The sequence below is a fragment of the Tetrao urogallus genome (genome assembly GCF_951394365.1).
Source record: "Tetrao urogallus genome assembly, chromosome: 16".
NCBI classification, from domain to species: domain Eukaryota; kingdom Metazoa; phylum Chordata; class Aves; order Galliformes; family Phasianidae; genus Tetrao; species Tetrao urogallus.
In genome coordinates this window covers 10,427,516-10,448,767 of record NC_136829.1, presented here as the reverse complement: position 1 = coordinate 10,448,767, position 21,252 = coordinate 10,427,516, and the positions used below count along the sequence as shown (strand labels likewise).

Here is a 21,252-nt window from a genome sequence, read left to right as displayed (position 1 = left end):
TACTAAACACAGAGCAAGGCAGGTGATACAGGGGTGGGCAGAGGGACGTGTGGCCCTTGACAGCACTGCTCGGAATGGACACCGTTGTGCAGAATGGGGATGGTGGCACGGGCTGCAGGCTGTCCCCAGCCATGGGAGGGGTGGGAACACCAAAGGATGCTATGGGAGCCCTGGAACAAGATCTGGCCCCAGCAACTGTACCACATGTAAACAACCTTCCCCATGTGTTGGGCTGTCTGGAGAGATTTGTCTCCGCACATTTGAAGCAAGGAATTTATGGGACGGATTAAAAACTGGTGGCAGTTTGTGACAAATACCAGCTTTCGTGGGGCTGCGTTTTCCTATGGGACAATTCCTTGCCTTTCTCAGCATCCTGCGCAGACTGATTTTTTCTCTCCACAGAACGTTGTGCTTTAATGATGCTTCATGTTTAATTCCCGAGATGCAATGTTACCTTCGAGCTGCAGACAATGGCTCTTGTGAGCAGCACAAAGGCACCCCAGTGGGGCAGAGCTGCTTCTCTAAAACAGGAAAAGAAGGAGCCCGCTGTGCACGGCAAGTTATCCTCTCTCCTCCAGACAGAGCACCCTGGTTTCTGAGGCCGTTGTGGGGCTGCTGGTGGGATGCTAGGCACGGGGGGGTGTCCCAGCCTTCATCCCGCTCTCATGGGATGTGAAGGCTGCAGGTCAGGAGGAGGTGGCCCCGTGGATGGCGGTCACATTGAGGTCCCCTTCTCTTCTGCTACGCCGCAGAGTTTTACAAGAAACTATTGCTACGAAAGATTGCTGATGGCAGAAAATCAGATGCTACATCCCAAAGAGGAGCTCGGCCTCGCGTCCAGCCCGGCACAGGGCACAGAAATCCCACGGGCGTCTCACAATGCCGTCACCCCGTTGCTGGTGGAAGGCGGTCCCGGTGCTGCGGGATGGGACGCCGACCGGGAGAGGCGGGGAAGGTGTCCGATGGCGAAGCCTCCCCGATGGCATCGGTGTTGCGGTGTGGCGAGTGTGCGGGGCTACGATCCGGACCCCTCGGGGTGCCGCTGGGGCGGGGGGCTCAGCTGGCTCTCCAGCAGCGCCCGGGACCCCTCGGCCGACATCCGCCGCAGCCGCAGCCGCACGGAGCCGTAGTTGCTCCCGGCACGGCGGGCGGCGCGGGCCCGGCGGCGGGCGGCGGCGGCGGCCAGCAGGAGGGCGGCGAGCAGCAGCCCCCCCAAGGCCAGCAGGGCCAGCCCGGCCACCGTGCAGCGGTCGAGGCGGGCGCGGAGCCGCGCCGCCCTCTCTTCCAGCCGCTCCATCTGCCGCGCCGGTACGCTCGGGTCGGGACGCGCCGCCCGCGGCACAGCCCCCGCCAGGACCACCAGCGCTGCCCCGCTTAGCGCGCAGCCCAGCGCCAGCGCCAGCCCCGGGCCCGGAGCCGGGCCGAGCCCCCCCGGGCCGCCGCCGTCCGCCGCCGCTTCGCCCGGGCTCCGCAGCTCCGCCGCCCGCGGGGACGCCATGGAGCCGCCGCCCTGCGAGGAGAGAGGTGAGCGGCGGAGGGGCTGCATCCCCCGCACCGCCTGCCCCAGCCGGGATGCACCCCCTCCTGTCACCCCCAAACCCGGCCTCCGGAGCAAGCTGCTCCCGCCCGATCCCCCGAACCCCAAGGACCCGCGTCTCCAAACCGGGCTGCTCCCTCCCTGCTCCCATCAGGCCGAACCTCCCCAGCCCCCGGGACCCACATCCCGAACCGGGCTTTATCCCGCGTTCCCCCGTCGGGTTGTTCCCCCCCCCCTCACTCCCTCGTTCCTTCGCTCCCTCCCTCCCAACCTACCCAGGGAACCCTTGACACCCCCCGGGCTGCCTTCCCCGATTCGGGCTGTCCACCCTCCTCCACATCCCGGACCTGCCGTCCCCTCCTTTCCCCCGGTTCCCTTCCCGCACCCAGCCGCCTCTCCCCCCGCTCCCCGCACCTAGCTGCACTCCCTCTTCCTCGGTCCCAGCCGCCTCCCCGGTCCCGCCCCGCCGCTGCCCGCACCGAGCTGCCCCCCCCCGGCCGCCTACCCCCGCCGGCTCCCCGGTGCCGGTGCAGCCGCGGCGGAGGGTGGGGAGGGCGGTGGGACCGCGCGGTGCTCCCGGCGATGCACGCACACACGTGCACACGTAGCGGCGGCTGCCCCGGGGCTACACACGTGCACACACGTATGCATACACACACACACACACGGTTGCACACCGGCACCGCCCGTGCAGCGCATCACCTGCAGAGGAGGGATCCCGAGGTGGGGAGTTTGCAGATGGAGGGGGCTAAGCAGCGCTGCAAAAAGCACGGAATGTGCCCCAGGGGATGTCCATATAGGGTGCCGGCCATGCACCCCCAGCCAGCCCCACTGGGGCCATAGGACAACACCAGGCTGCGGTCTGCAGCACAGAGATCCCCAGCACCGCATTATTTATTTCCCTTTCCCCACTGCCACCGGCTGCACGCGCTCTGCTTTTCTTTGACCTGAAACTGGACCCAGGCCCGAGCCCCAGCAGTGACCTGCTGGCAGGAGCGTGCTTTGAGCCGTGTCGTTAATGAGACGTGTGCTATTCCTGCCTTTGGAGCGGTGCCTGGAGATGGTGGTGCGGATGTAAATCCCGACTGATAGCGGGTGGGCTGCTGAAAGCTGCCGGGAAGATCTGTCCGTCACACTGCCATTCCCTTCAGCACGTTCCCATGCCTCAAACACCTTCACAAGCTCACATATGACAGCGTGAGATGATGCTCAGATGCTGCTGCCGGCACCAGGTGGGCTCACACGCTCATTCCCCACACCCTGAGCCCCCCATGAAACAAATCCCGCAGCCACTCTTGGCTCCATGCAACCCACAGCACTGGGGCAATGTCCTTCACGGTGACACCAACAGCAGCTTTCTACCACCATGACATCAACAATCTCTGTGAAATTCAGTCAAAACCACAAAGGTTCTAAGAGGGTGCATGGGGGTGCAGAAATAAAGGGGTGCACGTGGATTTCTGTGCAGCTGAAGGCTGTTGCACATCCAGGTGCTGGTGAGGGCTGCTCGGCTCTGGCCCTGCTGCTCAGCGGGGCAGTGACAGCTGACAACTTCATCCTTCCCTCAACACCTTCTGCATTAAACAAATGGTGGTTAAAATTAGCCTCTGGATCATTTTGTAGCCGTTTCCTTCCATGTTTTATTTTTATTTTCTTCCACGTGCCCTTAGGAAGGCTTTCTGCCTGGATTAATTCGTTTCATTTGGCTGATGCTGACCTGCTCTTCCCGAAGCGGGTCTGGGGGTCACCTGCCTCCTTTGCTGCCTTGTGGATGCACACACCACTCTATTATGTTTTGTTCACAGTGAGGGATGTGTGTGCTGTGTGCCTGTGACCACCCTCCCAGCTCCTCTCCTGCGCTGTGTCAGAAGGCAGAGTCTTCCCAGCAAACAGCATCCCTGGGGATGCATCCAGAACTGGGCTGAGAAAAGAACGGGATTAAAAATAAATGTAAGTGCATCCTGACACGTTAACCACATTTAGAGAGGTTTCAGTGCCAACCCACTCGGCGCTCAGATACAAGTAGGTCACAGGACGCAGATTGTCCCGAATCAGCAGGAAAGGATGGATGTGGAGCAGGCGGGCAGGAGGGAGAGGGGATGGGAGGAGAGCTCTGCGCTCTGCTGCCACTGCCACTCGTATTTCCTTGGGGGGAACAGAAATGATGATGGTTTGCTCCTGAGCTCTGCATTTTGGGGCAACCGGCTCCCATAGTGATGAGGCACCGGAATGCGCATGGTCTGTGTGCAGAGCTCCTGTGATCCCATGGTTAGATGGGGCAGCAGCCATCAGGAGGACATGACAGATGGATGAGGGAGACGGGACGTGAGAGGGGGTCCTGCACCTTGCTGTGCTGCTCCGCTGCATTCACAGGATGGGTGCTGAGGGATTGGGATGTGCAGCCCCAAACCTACAGCCCCAAATCCTGCACTGAGCTGATAGGATTGGGATGTGCAGCCCCAAACCTACAGCCCCAAATCCTGCACTGGGCTGATAGGATTGGGATGTGCTGCCCCAAACCTACAGCCCCAAATCCTGCACTGGGCTGATAGGATTGGGATGTGCAGCCCCAAACCTACAGCCCCAAATCCTGCACTGGGCTGATAGGATTGGGATGTGCTGCCCCAAACCTACAGCCCCAAATCCTGCACTGGGCTGATAGGATTGGGATGTGCTGCCCCAAACCTGCAGCCCCAAATCCTGCACTGGGCTGATGGGATTGAGATGTGCTGCCCCAAAACTGCAGCCCCAAATCCTGCACTGGGCTGGCAGCTGCCCCAAATCTACAGCCCTAAATCCTGCCAAGCTGGGAGCTGCCTCAAACCCCATCCCCAAATCCTGCCCCGGATTGGTGAGGCTGCAGCATCCCCGGGGAAAAGAGAGGAGGGATGGAGACCGCCGCTACCAGCCCAGGAGCACAGCGAGGAGAGAGACAGCCAAGGTCAGACAACCCCGCCAAGACGCAGAAAGAAACCTGCGGGAAAGCAGGAAATAAATCGAAAGGAGAGGAGGGGAGGAGGGAGAGGGGCAGGAGGATGGAGGAAGGATGAGGGCACCGAGGGCGGCAGCGGGCGGGCGGGAGAGCTGTGGCTGCGGGGCCGGGCTGTGCGCGGGAGGGAGAGCGGGCGGAGCCGCCACCACAGCGCCGCCAAGGCGCCGCGCCCTCAGCCCCGCTCAGCCTCTCCTCCAGCCGTGGTAACGCAGCACCACGGTGATGCCCCGCAGCCCCTCGCTGCCACCTCAGGATTTCCCCCCCCAGGGCCACATAAAGACCCCGTCCCCTGATGGCAGGGCTGGGCGACGCCGTCCCCTCAGGGCCCCGTGATGCCCTCGTGCCCTCAAGGCTGACAGAGTCCCATGGAGCCCCATCCCCTCAGGGCCACACAGCGCTCTCCATCCCCTCTTGGCCCCGTGAAGCTCCCACCCCCTCAGGGCTGACAAAGCCCCCCATCCCCTCAGGCCCCCCCCTCAGGACCCCACAAAGCCCCATCCCTCAGGAGCCTCACAAAGTCCCCCATCCCTTCACGGCCCCATGAAGCCCCCATCCCCTCAGGGCTGACAAACCCCCCCCCACCTCATGGGAGGTGCTCCCTCTCACCCCTCACGGTCCCATAAAGCCCCCATCCCCTCGTGCCCCTGCCTCCCATGGCCCTCACACAATCCCACCCCATGCCCCCTTTGCCATCCCAACCCCCTGTTCCCCATCCCCATGACGTCTCTCCTCGTACCCTCAGGTGCTGTCAGCTCCAACCCACAGCTCCGGCTCTCTCTGAAGCCCCAGCAGCCATTCTGCTCAGGACCTTCGCAGCCCAAGGCAGGAAGGCAAAACTCAGGCAGAGGCACTGCAGGAATCCCAGCAGACCCGCACACCATGTTCTACATGCATTTGCTCGTGAACAGGCGTGGGCCGCTGGCCAAGATCTGGCTCGCTGCCCACTGGGAGAAGAAGCTCACCAAGGCTCACATCTTCGAGTGCAATTTAGAGACTACCATTAAAAGGATCGTTTCGCCAAAGGTATGTTATTAAAGCGGGAGAGCATCTCCTGGTGAGCCCTGAGGTGTGAGTGCTGCAGGGAATGGGGCCATTGCTGCTGTAAGCACGTAGTAAGAAGCATTTGTGGCTGCTTCAAAACCAGCGTGAGGCAAATCCCTACTCTGATTTTATGCAGTTCTGACTCAGACATAAGTCTCAATCCCATTAAATGATAGTAATAGAAATGTCTTGCTTGTTATTTTACTCTTGGAGGTCTGTGGAATGTACTTGTCTATGGAATAAGAACATTTTTATTGTAGCATTTAAACTGGGGCCATGAAGATGACCAGAGGGCTGGAGCACCTCTGCTATGAGGAGATGAGGGAGATGGGGGTTTTCAGCCTGGCTCTGAGGAGTCCTCACTGCAGCCTTCCAGTACTTGGAAGGAGCTTACAAATGGAAGGGAGATCAACTGATAGTGATAGGAGAAGGGGGAATGGCTTGAAACTAAGAGAGGGGAGATTTAGGCTGGATATCTGGAAGAATTTTTCTGCTCAGAGGGCGGTGAGGTGCTGGCACAACTGCCCAGAGGAGCTGTGGGAGCCTCATACCTGGAGGCACTCAAGGCCAGGCTGGATGGGCCCTGGGTGTCAGTGTTGTGCCACTGGGGTCTCCTCAGAGATTTTGAGCTGCAGGTACACAACACAGCCTGGGAACTGACAGGATCTGAGGAAATTGTCTCAAAAAAGCAAACAAACAGACAAAACCAAATTCAGCCACTACACCAAAATCAAGGGAGAAGGAAAACTACTGTAAAATTGTACAGAGATATTTGAGGACTGTTTTTTGCTGATGTTACAGTAAGTAACTTTTGACATATAATAACTATCCTTGCACTTTCAGTGGACTCCTTCCAGACCCACCGTTATAAGCAGATAAGTACATAAATAAGCTTAATTGGAGACTCTTATAAGAGATTCTGCATGAATCCTTTGTGTATCACAGAGAAGTTGGGACTCAAGCACAGATGCAGGCAGTATCCATGACTCAGTCCTTGGCCTCTCAGTTGCAACTGCATCCAAGGGAACAGTGAGAACATTTTGCACTGTCATTAATTGATGGTGAAGGAGACCTGAGGCTTTCTGCTGGTGCAAGCAGGATTTTTTTTCCCTATGAAAATACCTGTTTGATAGGGTAAATTTTATCATCCGTCTTCCATGGGTTATGATTAATCGAGCATAATTGGTTTGGGACTTAGGCTTCAGCATGGCAATGCTTTGGAGCAGAAGCAATTAGAAACTCCTAGCTCTGAATATTGCTTTGTCTCTGCTCCTCTGTCACAGGATAAAGCTCTCTGCAGGTGTGTTTTTACCAGAACTCTGTTACTCCTGTGCATTATTTCCATTTTAAATTGTTTTTTTTGTTGTTGTTGTTGTTGTTGTTGTTTGTTTTGCTATTAACTGCTGAACAACCTTTTAAACTCATCCAAGTTTACAATAGCTCTGCGCACCTCTGGGCACTTACTGTTGGGAGTGGTGCGGATCTACCACAGGAAAACAAAATACCTCCTGGCAGACTGCAGTGAAGCTCTGACAAAAATGAAGACAGCCTTTCGTCCAGGTACGTGCAGGACTCTGCACCTTCCCACCTGCATTGCTTTCTGCTCTGTTAACTGTGGTTGTTTCAGTCACGTACACGTCACTGGTCTCAGAGGACACTGAATGTATTGGTGCATGCTGCTGATGGTGAATCTGGCTTAACTGAATGCAATTTCAACTCTTTGACTCCTTTAAAAGAAGCAGTATCTTAAATGGTCCTCCAAGAAGCAGCTTGAATTCAGCTTCCGTTGCTAGATAATTAATTGTCACCGCTGATGACTCCAACAACAGGTCTAAGAACCTGTTAGTGCCAGATCTCACTGTGTTTTGAGCTCTAGCCACAAAGCTAGCAAGAAGGGAACTGAGATGATGGAATCCTTTCCAGAGAGGCTGTGTGTTTGCCATGTTAAGGTGACAAATGGGGAGGCACTGTTGTCTAAAAAAAAGGCTTAAAATACCAACATCCATTGCCAGCCTCACTGTCCTCTGTGACCTAGATTGGTTGCAGAATATTGAACACCCACTCTGCGTGGTTTTCAAGGACGTGACTGTGATCAGTTAATATTTGTGAACGTGGAAACCACTGGAAGAATCACTTGCAATAAGTATGCAGTGCTGTTTTTAGTGGGTGCTGTAGCAGCTTGGAGGGGACTGCGCAGCACATGAGCAGAAGGCAGTGGTCACAGCTGCAGCAAGGGAAACTCCAACTAGCTGCAGGAGGGGAACAGTTCACACTGGCAGCAGTAAAATGCTGAAACAGGTTGTCCAGGGATTCTGTGGACTCTCCATCATCAGAAATAGTCAAAAGTGATCTAGCTTAAGAATTAATTCTGTTTTGAGCCAAAGCTTGGATTAGGTGACCTTCAGAAATCCCTTCTAACCTGAGTTGTTCCAGCATTCCCTGGCTGCTAGGTATTTGCAGCCAGTTGTTATGATTATTTGATGCTGGAGAATAGTGTCATATAGACCCTGGATAGAAAAACAAAGCACAGTCACCCACTTGAAGTCATAGTGACTTCACATAGCTGTGCATAAGCACAGTGCATTTACAGTTTTTCAAGAGCTGTACCAGTGTCCACCAGCAGCATCCTCTTCCCTGTCTCTCTATAAAATATGGCTCCTAATTACATGCAAATTAAGTATTTTCATTCCACTTTGGAGTCTTGTTGACAAATTGCCCACGCTTCTTGTTCTCTGTGATGGCAACAGACCTTTCTGACAGGTTTACAGTGGGAGGACATTACTTCTATGTGATGGCTGTTTATGTCATTTCATTTTCTGTTTCCTTTAGGACTTGTTGACCTTCCAGAAGAGAGCTGTGAAGCTGCTTATCAGTCCATTACATTGCCTGAAGAATTTCATGATTTTGAAACAACGCTACCTGATCTAAAGTAAATTCTCCCTCCTTTTTATTCATTATTTCACTGTTTTCAGATGTAAAAGACATCCTTACAGTTATCTGACCAAGACTTGCATGGAATTGTTTCGATTTGACAACTGATCTGTTCTGAATCCCGAGTTGAACTTTACAGGGCTGCAGTCACAACACTGTGCTTTTGTAGAGCTCCTCCAAGTCCATTTAACCAGCAAACTTGAACAATAAAATACATCGAGCCCACACTTCCAGATTTTCTCATTTACAAATTGTCTGAGTGAACCCTGCAAAGAGATTCCTGTCCTTGGAGGAGGTGTAAAAGCCTGAATGCTGTTGTAACACCGTGGAGCCTGTGGTTTGTAGGCTCATAGTGTCGTGCTGTTCTGCTGTGTAAATGCTTTTCATTTCTGCTCCCTTGCTCTTTGGGCCCCGGCTGTTTTATCAGCTCTAGGAAGCTTTGCTTCCAATGAAAAGCCAAAGTGCTTCTTTGGCTTTTTGGAATGGATCAGCACTAATGTAGAAAAAGTGATAAAAGCAGAAGGCTAAGATGTGTTTCCATGCCCCAAAAGAGCCAGGATAGTGGATTTCAACAGAGATTTTCTCTGCACCTCACCATAAATGCGGCTTGAAGGCATCTGTAAGTCTTTAGTATTTTCTAAGTGCAGCTGGGATGTAATACTAGTTATTCCATTTATTCAAGTACTCCAACATGCCACGTCTTTCTGCCTTTTCTGTCTACCCAAAGAATCCTATGGTTTGGTGTAAAGATGACAGTGGGACATTAATTCGATGCCTTCTATGTGACAAGTGAGTAGTTAGCAGGGCCTGAGCGTGACCAAACTCACACAAGCCCAGATTTGTGGCAGAAGAATAGAGAACTAGGAAATAGAGAGAGGAGCAAATAGAGAGGTGCTTCCCTTGTCCTGCAGACATGCCCACTGCTCCTTGAACAGATTGCTTTCTGAGTGCACGTCTGGATTGTTTGGTCACAGAGTGCCAGGTTGGGGATTTGCTCTGCAGTCCGTTCAGCTGAATGCTTTCCCCTGATTCACAGACCTCTCCCTATGTAGCATTTGGTTGCAACCATTCCAGATTCAGCCTCCATTGTACAACCTACATTGGAGACTGCACAGGAGGCCTGGCTAGCAAAGAAAGCAGCTGCCTGCTTGCTTAGAGGTAGCCCTCATAACCCACAGCCAGCATGTTTTCCACATGCTCGTTTTGAGCTTCTAGAGGAAACTCAAAGCAGTGGTTTTTGTGCATCAAATCTTAAATAGCTTGAATGCTGATGGCTTTGGGAGCCAGTTGTTCTCTCTCCACAGAAATGAGGATCAGGTGGGATGCTTTCAATGCCATAGGAAGCAGTTATCTTCTGGGGTTTTTCAGCAGAATGTCAGGTTTGCAGACTGGTTAGCAACACGTTTTCACAGTCAAGTGAAATGGTGAATGAGTTTCAGTTCATCCTGTATTTTGTGTAATGTTTCTTTCATCAGTGCCATTGATGTTGCTGAGCATTTTACCTTGAATCAGAGCAGAGCTGAAGACATCACACTTAAAGAGGATTATGAAAGCAATGTACTTCTCTGTGATAGGAGCTTTGGTGAGAGAAGTTGAGAAATTAGAAACATTCCATAAGGAAAAGTATGTTTTATGCAAAACGTTGTACAGTGAGTAATTTATGTGAAAAACCTATCCCTAAAAGAGGATTTGTTTATGTTTGTGCTGACTGCCCTATCGTGGTCTCACGCTGAAATTTCCCTGTAAGCACTCTAATTAAGTAATAGAATGTGATCTTGGAAACAGGGAATCAAACCCAACGTTTGGCAGTAGATGAAATTGACTTTTGTCCATTCCACGTGAGGCACGGGACGTCCTACCACCTTTGAAAGCTATTTGAAAAACTCAGGAGGTGGAGAAATGCACGTTTCCCATAGAGGCGTACAGGTGGAGCCTGACGCTGCCTGTGTTTGTCCAGATGAGGAATCAGATGCGCTGAGGAAACAGAGCTGCTTCGATGTGAGCCTCCTGATGAGCAGCTGCAGCCTCGTGGCTGATCGCAGCTCTGCAAGCGTGAGTGGAGACCAGGCTGCTGTGCGTGAGGGCTGGCGCCGCTGGGAGCAGGACTGCTTCGGGGATGAGGAGGCTGGTGCAGACATGATCGGTAGAGAAACAGAATCGCTTTCTTTCAAAATGTTTTTTTTATTACCGCAGGGGAACAAATGAAACGGCTTGAAAGTCGTCGTTTGCAAGCAGCAATTCGTTCTTCTGTTTTTATGCTGTGTTTTTTGCAGCTTGTCACTGTATCTGTGATCGCTTAGATGTCACTAAGTACAAACTAAAGATTTTAGGGCTTTTTTGGAGTTAAATGCGTTTGATTTATATTTATTATTGAGTAATTTGATGTATATTTATTATAAGTAACATTAGGCTACGTCAAGCTACTGCATGACAACTACTGCTTAGAATGATTCAACTGTGTGTTTTCTGTTTGAGAAATCCTGCTGAGGGATGAACAAAATAGCCTAACTAATGGCATTCTTGATATGGAAGAAGAACTTCCTTTGTCACACGACCTGCAGGAGAGCAGCACAGCAGGTGAGTTGGCAGCACCTCCTCCTCACGCCTCACGTGAACTCTGCTCCTGTACCAGTGCCTCAGTTACTCCCATTCAGCTCTGTGTGCATGGATCAACACCCCGAGCCCTTTTCCTTTGTTATTTTCCTTTCCTTCTTTCCTGGTGTGTGTCATTCACCATTTTAGGTATAATTTAATTGGACCTAGGAATTCCAGACACACAACTTGACAGCGCTTAGAAACACAGGTGCATGATATCCTGAGATCCACACTGCAGCTTAGGCAGTAAGGTCACTTCTGTAGGGAAAAGGAAACAGAGCAGAGTAACTTTGAATGTTGCCTGCCAATAGGACTTCACATTTCAGCCACAAGTGACTGTCAGTCATTCACACAGGTGTTCTAAGCCTTGGTTTGGTTTGGTATCGTTCTGCTGATATTCAGTTTGTTTCACTGCCTGCCCTAACAGGGTCTTGTGTCAGCAGAATGTAAGCAGCAACAGTGCAGATGCAGTGGTTCAGGTCACTGTGATTACAGACTGAATCAGAGTTTGCAAATTCTGACCTTTCCTTTGCTGTCTTGAATGTTGTGAGGTGGAGAATTCATTCCATCCTGACAAGGTTTTGATGTGGATCTTTTGCTGGGTGTTCTTATAGCCAAGTCCAAGCATGCAGACACTGCAGTGAAGACAGAAAGTCATCTCATGAACGAAACGATGCTTTTGCCTAAAGAAGAAGGGTTTGTGCTTGAGCCAGTTGATGATACAGGTCAGAACTCCATCAGTTTCTTGCTGGCTGTTTGCATTGCTGTGTTTGGTTTTCTCCTTGTTAGTGTAAATATTTGCAAAACATTATCTTCACTTTTGTTTGCTCCTGCTGTCAGAGTTCTGTTCTATGCTCATTCTCATACAAAACCAGGTTGATGGGTATTATCTGATCCGCCCAGTTCTCTGCTTACAGCTCCTTCCCCATACCAAACCAAATGCTGCTGCTCTGCACTTCTGCTGGCAGTGCTACCAGAAGTTCAGCTGAGCTTTTGTTGCCAGTGACACCTCCACGATCCCATGTATGTAAAACCACAACCTTATACTCTGAGGCTTTGGGATCTCTTGTCTTTATTAAGATTAAAAAAGAAAAATGTCTCTTTTCATCTGTGTGTAAATCTAGGTCTCAGCCATTCTGATGGTGGCTGCTAGCACACGAATGAGTTCATACTGATGATATTTAGAATACTGGCATTTTCCAGCCTGCCAAGACAAAGTTGAGGAAGCTACAGTTGTACAACCAATCAGCAGCTCTGTTCTGTGTTTACAATCCACATCTCAGTCTAACTGCCAAAGTATTAAACTGACAAATACAGATATTAATTAAAAGCTAATGAAACCTGTTGAGTACATTGGGAGTTCTTGGAACAATTAATTCCTGGTGGATTAAAGATAGCCTGCTCAGTCCCGTTCACATATCATGTGTTCTCATTAAGTCACTGTGTTCCTGATTCCTCAGTGCAGTATTCATGTCTCCTGTAATTAAACACCTCTGGGTTTCCTGTACAAGAATACAGAGAGGAAGCTTTACAGACACTTCTGGGGGAACAGGCCATCCTCTTCAGCTCTGTGAAGTCAGGAGGTCTCCAGCTGTCCATTTACTCACACTGGTTCTCTTCACACTTAAGTTTTCTGTGGATGGCACCTTATTTGTGTATGCCTGCTCTGTAATGGCTGTTGAAAAACAGGCCTCCATCAGAAATGAGAGGAGCTGATCCTTGTCAGCTTTGAATATTGAAATTCCAAACAGTGAACATGAGGCTGAAGGGGACAATTAGCTGAGGGTCCTCAGCTGTCCCCATCTCTGCTAGTCAGCACTGCAGGTAGGTGTGCCTGCAACAGAGGCCAAGGATCACAGGTTGCTAACGATGGGAGGAACCTCTTGAGGCCATCTGTGTTCTGAGGTCAATGCTTTTTTATTTTTTGAACGCTTGATCTCTTTAGATTTCAACCAGAGGAAAAGCAATAAAAGGAAGAGGAAGTTGCTTGTGGATGCAGACAAGGAGCTCAGCTGCCATGCTATATACCACCAGCTTAACAACAGCCTGGGCACCCTTGTTGCGTTAGACCTCGCACCTCCAACTAAACAAACAATGATGTGGAAAGAATCAGGAGGAGTGGAAACACTCCTGTCCCAGCCTGCACAGCTTTTGTTTCACGCTGAGCTGCAAATGGTAAAGGTTTCTTCCTTGTTGGTTTGTGTGCCTGTGTGTAGGTGATGGGACTGTTGCACATCCAGGATGGAACTGCCGGGGGTTTGCACAGCACTGCTGGAAGTATTGTGTCACAGCTCTGTTCCATTGGACACCTAATGATTATTTGCATGCTCATCACTAATTGCTTCAGCAGAAAGACCATCTGTGCAGCTCCTGGCTTCAATCTCCAGTGCTCCAGCAAGTTAAAAATGATCAGGAGAGCTTGCCTTTCAGGTGCTCCATGGGTTCTGGTTGCTGTGTCCCATGGGTGAGCAGGGCAGGGCAGGACAGGACAGAACACCCCTTGCATGCTTGTAGGCCTTAATGCTCTTTTTGTGCAAGGGAGAGAGATTTGCTCCATGGAAATGTATGTGTCAAATCCTTCCATGCCCTGTGTGTTATCTGACAGGTCTTTTGAAGAAGTTGCACGTTTAGGAATGATGATGAAATGAAGAAAGATCAACTTGTGTGCAGGGAGGTGGAGAAAGGTGCAGTGCTGGCTCTGTACAGCAGCCTGGTGCTAATTGCACTGCGTACTCTCTGTTGGATCTGCAGGCAAACAGCTCAGCAGGTTCCATGGGGCAGAACAGCTTCACCTCTTGGAGTCCAGATGCACAATTAGAGCTCGTTCCTTAGCTGTTCCTATGACATTTCTTCATAGAATTTGCTGCCAAAAGGCCATTCCTTTTTTAAAGGTGCAGATTTGAAATGACCCAATGCAAATCTCTAAATTCTGGGGTGAGGTGATGAACGTGCAACTCATCTTCATACCTCTGCTTTGATGCTTGCAAATAATCTAACACTGTATTCTGACAGTAAACAAATAAAAAATAATTGCTTTCAGTTCTTTGCAAAATGCTTCAAGAGAGGTAGATTTGAAATGAGAAGAAATGTAACACAGATGGAGACAGAAAAAGCAAAGGAGGAGCAAGATGCCACAGGTAATGTTTTAATTCTGCTGTGGCAGAATTAGCTGTTAGCAAATGCTCTCTATTTTATGTGATGTTTCAGACGTGCACAGCGTGCAGCATTCTACAAATCAAAGGTCAAAACTTTTCAACCATCAACAAAACTGGCTGTTTTAATTACAAGAATACTTGTTTGGCTTTTTTAAGAGCAGGTGAACAGTCACTTCATCTTGAGCCTTGTGTTTCTTTGTCAATACAGAGGTGCTGATAACAGATGAGTCGAGTTACCTGCAGGAGTTGGACTGCTCCGAGGCTGAGGAAAAAACTGGCAATGATTTGTTTGCACTGGCAGCATGGAATAGCAGCAATGGAACTGTGAATGGCTTTGGTGAAACCCTGGTGAGTGGTTTCCTTATGTTCTGCAGACCCAGGTGTACTTCCTGGCTCCATTTTGTGCTGGGATTCCTTTTCAAACAGGTGAAGAAATTGTTAACGTAGGTTTGCAAAGCCTCTCACTTCAGGAAAGTTTATTCAGGAGCATTTTGGCAGGCTCTCACAATGAGGGAGCTGTCTGTTAATTGGTATAGATTACAGTGTGATCACTAAGTATGGCTGGAACCTGGATATAAACCATAGCCTGTTTGTAAAGAAAAGATGCTTTTTCATTTCTAAAGATGGTTATGCTTATCTTTGGTGTCAAAAGTTGAGAAAACGCTCGAGCAATAACAAATTATGTAGTTCTGCCATCTTTAATGTGAAAGGGGGGACTTAGGAGTGTATGGAAGTCCTTGAAGTTGACAGAGAATGACAAAACTGGACTTGATGGCAGGAGAACATTCAAGGCTTGTGCCCAAACGAGGGTAGATCCCACGTGAGAAGAGGTGTGGTAGAAACAGCAGCTGTTAAACTGTTCTGGAAAGTATTTGTAACAGTGAACTGAGCAGAATCGTTGTCACACAGCACAATAATGCCTAAATTGCAGCACCAGCTGATGCACCTCCCTGTTCTGACAGCAGGATGAAGCTGCTTTCTCTGAGAGCTCCGTGCTGGTGAATAATTCAACGGGCCGAGAAGCTCCAGTGCAGCAAGCTGAGATAACACACGTGTGTATGCTTACAGCTGACAGTTCTCACACTGCAGAACAGCATCATTTCACAGGAATATTTCTTAAAAATAGTTGCAATTCCATGAATTTACAGTGGGTTTTGGTGTGCTACCAATTTTTGACACGTTTGCCTTCTAACTTTCCGTTGTATTTCCCATCAAGGAGCGAGAAACGGAAAATAAAGACAACGAAGAGGTTCAGTGGAGCAAAAGAACTCTTCAGGTGTTAAAAACCCTACAGGTAACAGTGCTGGATTTTGAAACTAGAAGCCCAAACCAGGTATTGATTTCTATTGGGCTGTTTCAGAAAACCTCCTGCTTCCACTGCGTAGCATCACCGTGTGTCATATGCAGAGTGTAACTGCATTTTGTGGGGTGTTGGTGGAGGAAGCCAGGATTCTCAGTGCCTGACATCACGTTCACTCTCCCACAGCTGCTGGAATTGCTGTGGAGTTGGATTGGAAATGCTCTGCACTTTTGTTTGCAGTGCTTGCTGTAGCACTGATATTTTGTTCTCTCCAGCATCCCCACAAAGGCCAACTTCCAAGCACCTGCAGGCTTGCAGGATCTCTGCCATGCATCGCAGGGTGCCTTCATTTGACTGCTCAGCTGCTGGAGCTCTTCCTGAGATGAAGGCTATGGAAAAGCGTGGTGGTTGTGCTGCAGATGGTCACCCCTTCTCTAAAAGGTTTTAATGCCCCAGGGCTTTCAAGATGCTTCAACACGAGCAAGGCAGGCAGGGCTTATCCTGCCTTCCTTGCAGAAAGAACTTCGGGGCTGGTGGAGCTGTGTGATGCCACATGCTGTGCTCCCACCAGCAGGAACATGGCAGGCAGCCTGGGCTGTCCCAGCACTCAGTGTCCAAGCCCTCACTGGGTCACCTTGTTGCTGAGCTTCTGCTGAAGCAAAGCTCACCAAACCCTGCTCCCAAGCCTGGCTTTTCCCCACTGCCTGAGTTTGGCTCCGCAGCCTTCTTGGTTGTTTAATGATGTGAACATCTTTAAAAGGTTCTGTGCAACACCCATAAAGAACTCCGTATGTATATGTGCAGCCATTAAAAACCAAGCAACAATAGGGATGAGTTAGCTGGAACCGGAATTGCCTGTGGTGTGGCTGGTGTTCTGCATCCCAAGAACAGGGCATGCAGTGATTTTGATTGCTTTGCATCACGAAAACCATTACAGGTAGGCTTCCTCCTGGGCTCCAGTGCTGTTTCACTGAGTTCAGTGGAGCTGTGGGCATGTGTAGGTGTTAGTAACATACGTAGGTGCCAGCACTACTACAGCAATCGAATGTGAAGAGCCACTGTGTGAGTGTAAATGCCTGCTAAGGTCCTGTTCAAGGCCTTCAGGCAGGAAATAGTGGCTCTGAGCAGCACTGTTCAATCCGGACTTACTGAGCTCTGCTTTTCCGTGACCCGACTGCTTCTCTTTTTCTCTCCTGCAGCACCTGAACAAATCTGGAGTGAATTCCTTCAGCTTCCGGGAGCTCTGTCAGAAGAATAACCGGAAAGAAGTGGCAGTGAAGTTTTACATCTTCCTTGTCCTGCAGAAGCAGATGGTCGTTGAGTTGGTTCAGCGCGCTCCGTTTGCAGACATCACAGCCGCCGCCGGCCGAATGTTCAGCGCTCACTGAAATCCCCCAGCAGCCAGATAAGCTCAGCCAAACGCCGTTCTGTTCTCTTTTCCCTGCACAGAAATGGAACTCAATCAAACCACGGTGGACTGAGCAGAGTTCTTTCATCCCTGCGCCCTCTCAGAACCGCACGGCCACCAATTGGTGCCGCTGTGTGGCTGCAGTGTTGCTGAGCAAGCTGTTTGCTGCTGTGGTCAGTTTCAATGTAGGTATGTTTATAAAAAGCTGTTACTCACCCTGTTGATAATAGGCAGCTAAAATTCATGCTCCCCCTCAGACATTTGCAGCATGAGGGGCTTGATGAAAGCTCTTCTTTCTTAGAGTCCAGTGTTGGAAATTGGGTTATTTTCAGCTTGTGTGTTAATGAGGTACCGTGGTCAGAGAAGGGAAGTCCTTTAAGCTGGCTTTGAATTTATTCAAAATTATTTATTTCAAAGAATGTTCAATACTTGTCGTGTTCAGCTCTAACAAGCAACTGCCTGCAGCACTGCTGTTGTGTGTTGAGATGGAAACTTCTGCTGTCCTTGAGGTCAGGAGGAAATCTGCCTTCCAGGAACCCCAGCGCTGTTCCATTTCGTGGGGCATTTATACAAAGACTAACAGCTCCCCTTATGCATAGGCCAACATAAAAACGGCTGTTAGAAATGTTAGTGATCCTTTGTACGTTTATCTGATTTATTTAAGGCCTCTACTGCCATTCTGTTGGTAATTTCCACGTGCTGAAAGCGTGGCTGTGTGCATTTGGTGCTCCAGGACATCCCAGTGCTCTGGCTGTGCTGACACCTCTTTCTATGGAATCAATAAAAGTCTGACCAAGATGTTTGCTGTGTATTTGTTCTAAAGGATCAAAACTGGTGCCGCCTCACTTTGGTCCGGGCTCATCTTGGTGTTTGCTGTGATCTTTACATGTATGAGGGTGGATGATGCTGTCATCCTGACTCTCCAGGCCTTCCTGTTGGTTACACCCCTGCGTGCCCAGCCTTGCTAATGTGGTGCTCGACACCACGAGGGGTCAGGAGGTAAACAGCACAGAGGACAGGCCTGGGAGATGAGGAGAAGCCGTTCCTTCCCCCGAAGGCACCTGAAATGAATGTGTGTTGCAGCAGAGCTGCTGCCTGCACCACGTCTGCCGCTGCCATACCAGGGAGAGGAGCTCTGGCAGCAGCTGACACGAGGACAATTTGCTCTTTCAGAGAGGGAGGCTTCGAGTTGGGTTCACCAGGAACTGGAGACACAAAAGGAGGCTGGAGGAGAGCAGAAGACAAGCGGGAATAAACCAGAGGCAGGTTGGCAGGATATACATACATTGAAAGCAGTCTGTATGGCAGAATAAATGAGGTGCAAACCTTGCTGTAAATAGCAGAGGAAGAAAGACGAGCACATCTACAAAACAGGTCTGTCAGAATTCCAAAATAACCGGCTGGGGAGTCACACACGGAGCTGCAGAGGAAGCCCAGCATGCTGGCACTGCTTTTACATGTGCTTGGGCTGAAACGTGGGCTTGGTTTTCCTTCTCGGTCAGGTGTGCTCTGAGGTTGGGCTGTGATTTGGATCCAGGAACACGTCCTGCTCTGACCTCGCCAGCACACGAACCGTTTCCTCCCTTAAATCCATATGCACATGCAGACGTGTAGGATCCAACGCACGCAGCTGTCAGGTCGGTTCCTGCACTGCAACCTCGCTGCGCTGCCCAGGGCTCAGCGGAACGGAGCTGCAGCACCGGGCTGCCCCCACCGGCGGGCTGCAGCGATCGATGCGAGCCCTGCTGGGGAGGGCAGAGCTCAGCCTCCCACCCCAGGTGCAGCTCCTTCCAACGTTAGGTTCAGCCGGCTGCGAATGGAAGTGTGCGGGGAGCACCGTGAGTAACCGCGGGACGGAATTCACGTTTCCCGTTGCACTGACAGCACCTGGCCGGACCCCAGCCCGGCTCGCCCCGCTGCCGCAGCCCCGCTCTGCTGATCCTCCGCTCCAGCTGCCATGAATCGAAGCTTTTTTGCTATACGGAAGTGCGCCGTTAGCGGGGCTGGGGGAGAGCACGGCGAGTGTGGAGGGGTCTGGAAGCCCGACTTTTTATTTTTCCTGCTTTTTTGGGGGGAGTTACCATAGAAACCAGGGAAACCCCGCGGGGGGGCAGCCGGGCTGCCGTCGCTTTAAGAGCGCAGAGGAGCGAGAGGCAAATTACGCAGCTGCGACGCTCATCCCTCCCTCCCTCTCTCCTGCCTCCATCCCTCCCTGCCGGCTCCATCCCTCCCTCCCTCCCTCCCTCCCTCCGCCGCCGCACCCATGGAGGCCGGCGCAGGTGATGGAGGCCGCGGGGTGGTGGTGGGGGTCCCGGCCCTGCTCCGTGCTCCCCCCCGCTTACCGCCCGCTCTCTCCTTTCCCCTCCAGGTCGCTGAGCCCGGCGCTGCCGCCCCCGAGAGCCGCGGGCCCCGCGCAGGTGAGCAGGGAGGGGGCACCGGGGGTCCGATCTGGGGGGTTGGAAGATGGGGGGAGCTGCGTGTACCGGGGGGGTCGAAGGACAGAGAGGGGGTGCTCGGGGAGGGCAGAGCACCAGGCCTGCAGCACAGCCCATGGCACACACCGGACACACGTCATGCGTGCTCCAGCCCTGCACTGCATGCAGCAGCCCCGCATTGCACACGCCTGCACTGTGCCCACAGAGCAGCAACGCAGGCACTGATGCCCTATTGCATGCACTGGGTCCCTGCAGTGGGAATCGCATGACTTGTGGTCGCTGGCCTTGCAGTGCACCCCCACCCCATGTAGCAGACCCACCTCGATGCATTGTACCCATATGACGTGCGTCACACCCATATGGCATGCACCAGAACCCCACTGCATGCACCAAACCCACCCTCCATGCACCAAAACCCCATCAGCCCCATCCTCCGTGCTCCAACCCCACACCACATGCACTGGGCACACCCTCCTTGCATGCCCCAAACCCTCCTTGCATGCCCCAAACCCTCCTTGCATGCCCCAGACCTGCACCTGCTCCATGCAAAGCCCAGTTGTGCCTCCCAGCACTACGGGGCACTGCAGGAGCTGGAGCTGCTGTGCGATTGAGATTTGATTACTTAATGGCTTAAAGCTCCATCTCCAAAGGGATAGAAAGCACATGAGCAGATTGATGAGCTGTGCGCTCCTTTCCTCTTCTCCCTGCAAGGTCAGTGCTGCCTGCTTGTCACATCCAAACCCGCTGCCATGCATTGGGTGTGCCTGTAAAACAGCAGTGCTCCCACTTTGCTCTGGGTAACGCATGGGCTGTGTTGTGACCTTGTGCAGGAAAGCAAAGATGACATCTGCAGGGCTTTGGGGTCTCTGCTTGGGGTCAGGAAAGGCGATGCTTGCAGATGTGTGCCCACAGTGGGGAGCGTTGCAGCAGGTCGGGACAGGAGATGTGGGACGGTGCAGCAGCACAGGGACCCTACTTGGGGTGGGTGGGGGTGAGGGCAGCCCTACCACTGCCACGCTGCGGCTGCGTGTGTGCTGGGAGGGAGGGGTGGCTGTTATGCTGGAGGATGAATTCATCGTCTGCATCTCTGCCTTCCTGCCCTGAAGGAGAGCTTTCCTCTCCCTTCTGTGTGGCTGCACGGGGTGGTGGGAGCACTGGGCACCCCCAGCTGTGACCATCAGGTCTGGGTCGCAGTGCTGCTCTTGCTGTGACTGCCGCAGGGTTTGTCACGATGCTCTCCTCGGGGGAGGGATGAGCTGCAGAGCGTGGCATCCAATGGTCTCTATTTTCCTGCAAACTCCGGGTGTCAGCTCAGTGTTTTGTTACAAAACAAGGGAGAATGAAAGGAAAAAACCCTGTGTGAGAGAACAGCTCGGAGCAGGATTGATTTTTCTGGTGGTGCTGAGTAAACGCTCGGCGCGTTGTGTCTCTGCTCATGCCCCGAGTGCTCTGCTCTGATGTGACCTCAAGCAGTGTCTGTCTGTCTGTCTGTCTGCAGACCGAGGCTGTGCGTCCATCCACCTCTGCGTTGGCCCCACATCCATCCAGCTACATCCCAGTCCCTTCCATCCCTGCCCTGATGCTGGCACTGTTGCTGTTTTCTGGGCCGCAGCGTTCCATCCCAAATCGAGTCTGTGGCTGTTTGCTGTTGTTTTGCACTTCCTTTATTTTTAGCGTGAAGGGAAAGCAAAGTCGGCACACAAAAAAAAGGCAGTGAGGGCTCCTCCAAGGCGGGTTTGTTCCTTGTGGAAGTGGAGCTGTGATCTGCTGCCCCTTTTTGTTCTCTGCATTCGTTGAGGATGTCTGTGGGGGGCTGATATGGCCCCGGGGGTCACTCTGGGCCAGTGCTGGGGCTCCT

The 21,252-nt window shown here is 51.8% G+C and overlaps 2 protein-coding genes across 2 annotated transcripts; one reads left to right on the top strand and one right to left on the bottom strand.

The window, feature by feature from the left end:
• Nucleotides 1–1,015: 1,015 nt before the first annotated feature.
• On the bottom strand, nucleotides 1,016–1,546 carry TMEM74B (transmembrane protein 74B; the record flags this gene model as incomplete). Its single annotated transcript, XM_079543229.1, has 1 exon — nucleotides 1,016–1,546. One exon carries the CDS (start codon nucleotides 1,544–1,546, stop codon nucleotides 1,016–1,018), a length of 531 nt encoding a protein of 176 aa, XP_079399355.1.
• A 2,826-nt stretch (nucleotides 1,547–4,372) lies between these two features.
• On the top strand, nucleotides 4,373–16,939 carry RAD21L1 (RAD21 cohesin complex component like 1; the record flags this gene model as incomplete). Its single annotated transcript, XM_079543377.1, has 14 exons — nucleotides 4,373–4,478; nucleotides 5,272–5,552; nucleotides 7,001–7,130; nucleotides 8,400–8,499; nucleotides 9,977–10,083; nucleotides 10,459–10,644; nucleotides 10,977–11,078; nucleotides 11,711–11,821; nucleotides 13,042–13,271; nucleotides 14,137–14,233; nucleotides 14,460–14,599; nucleotides 15,214–15,303; nucleotides 15,468–15,545; nucleotides 16,751–16,939. Exons 2-14 carry the CDS (start codon nucleotides 5,409–5,411, stop codon nucleotides 16,937–16,939), a joined length of 1,704 nt encoding a protein of 567 aa, XP_079399503.1. The 5' UTR covers nucleotides 4,373–4,478; nucleotides 5,272–5,408.
• Nucleotides 16,940–21,252: the final 4,313 nt, after the last annotated feature.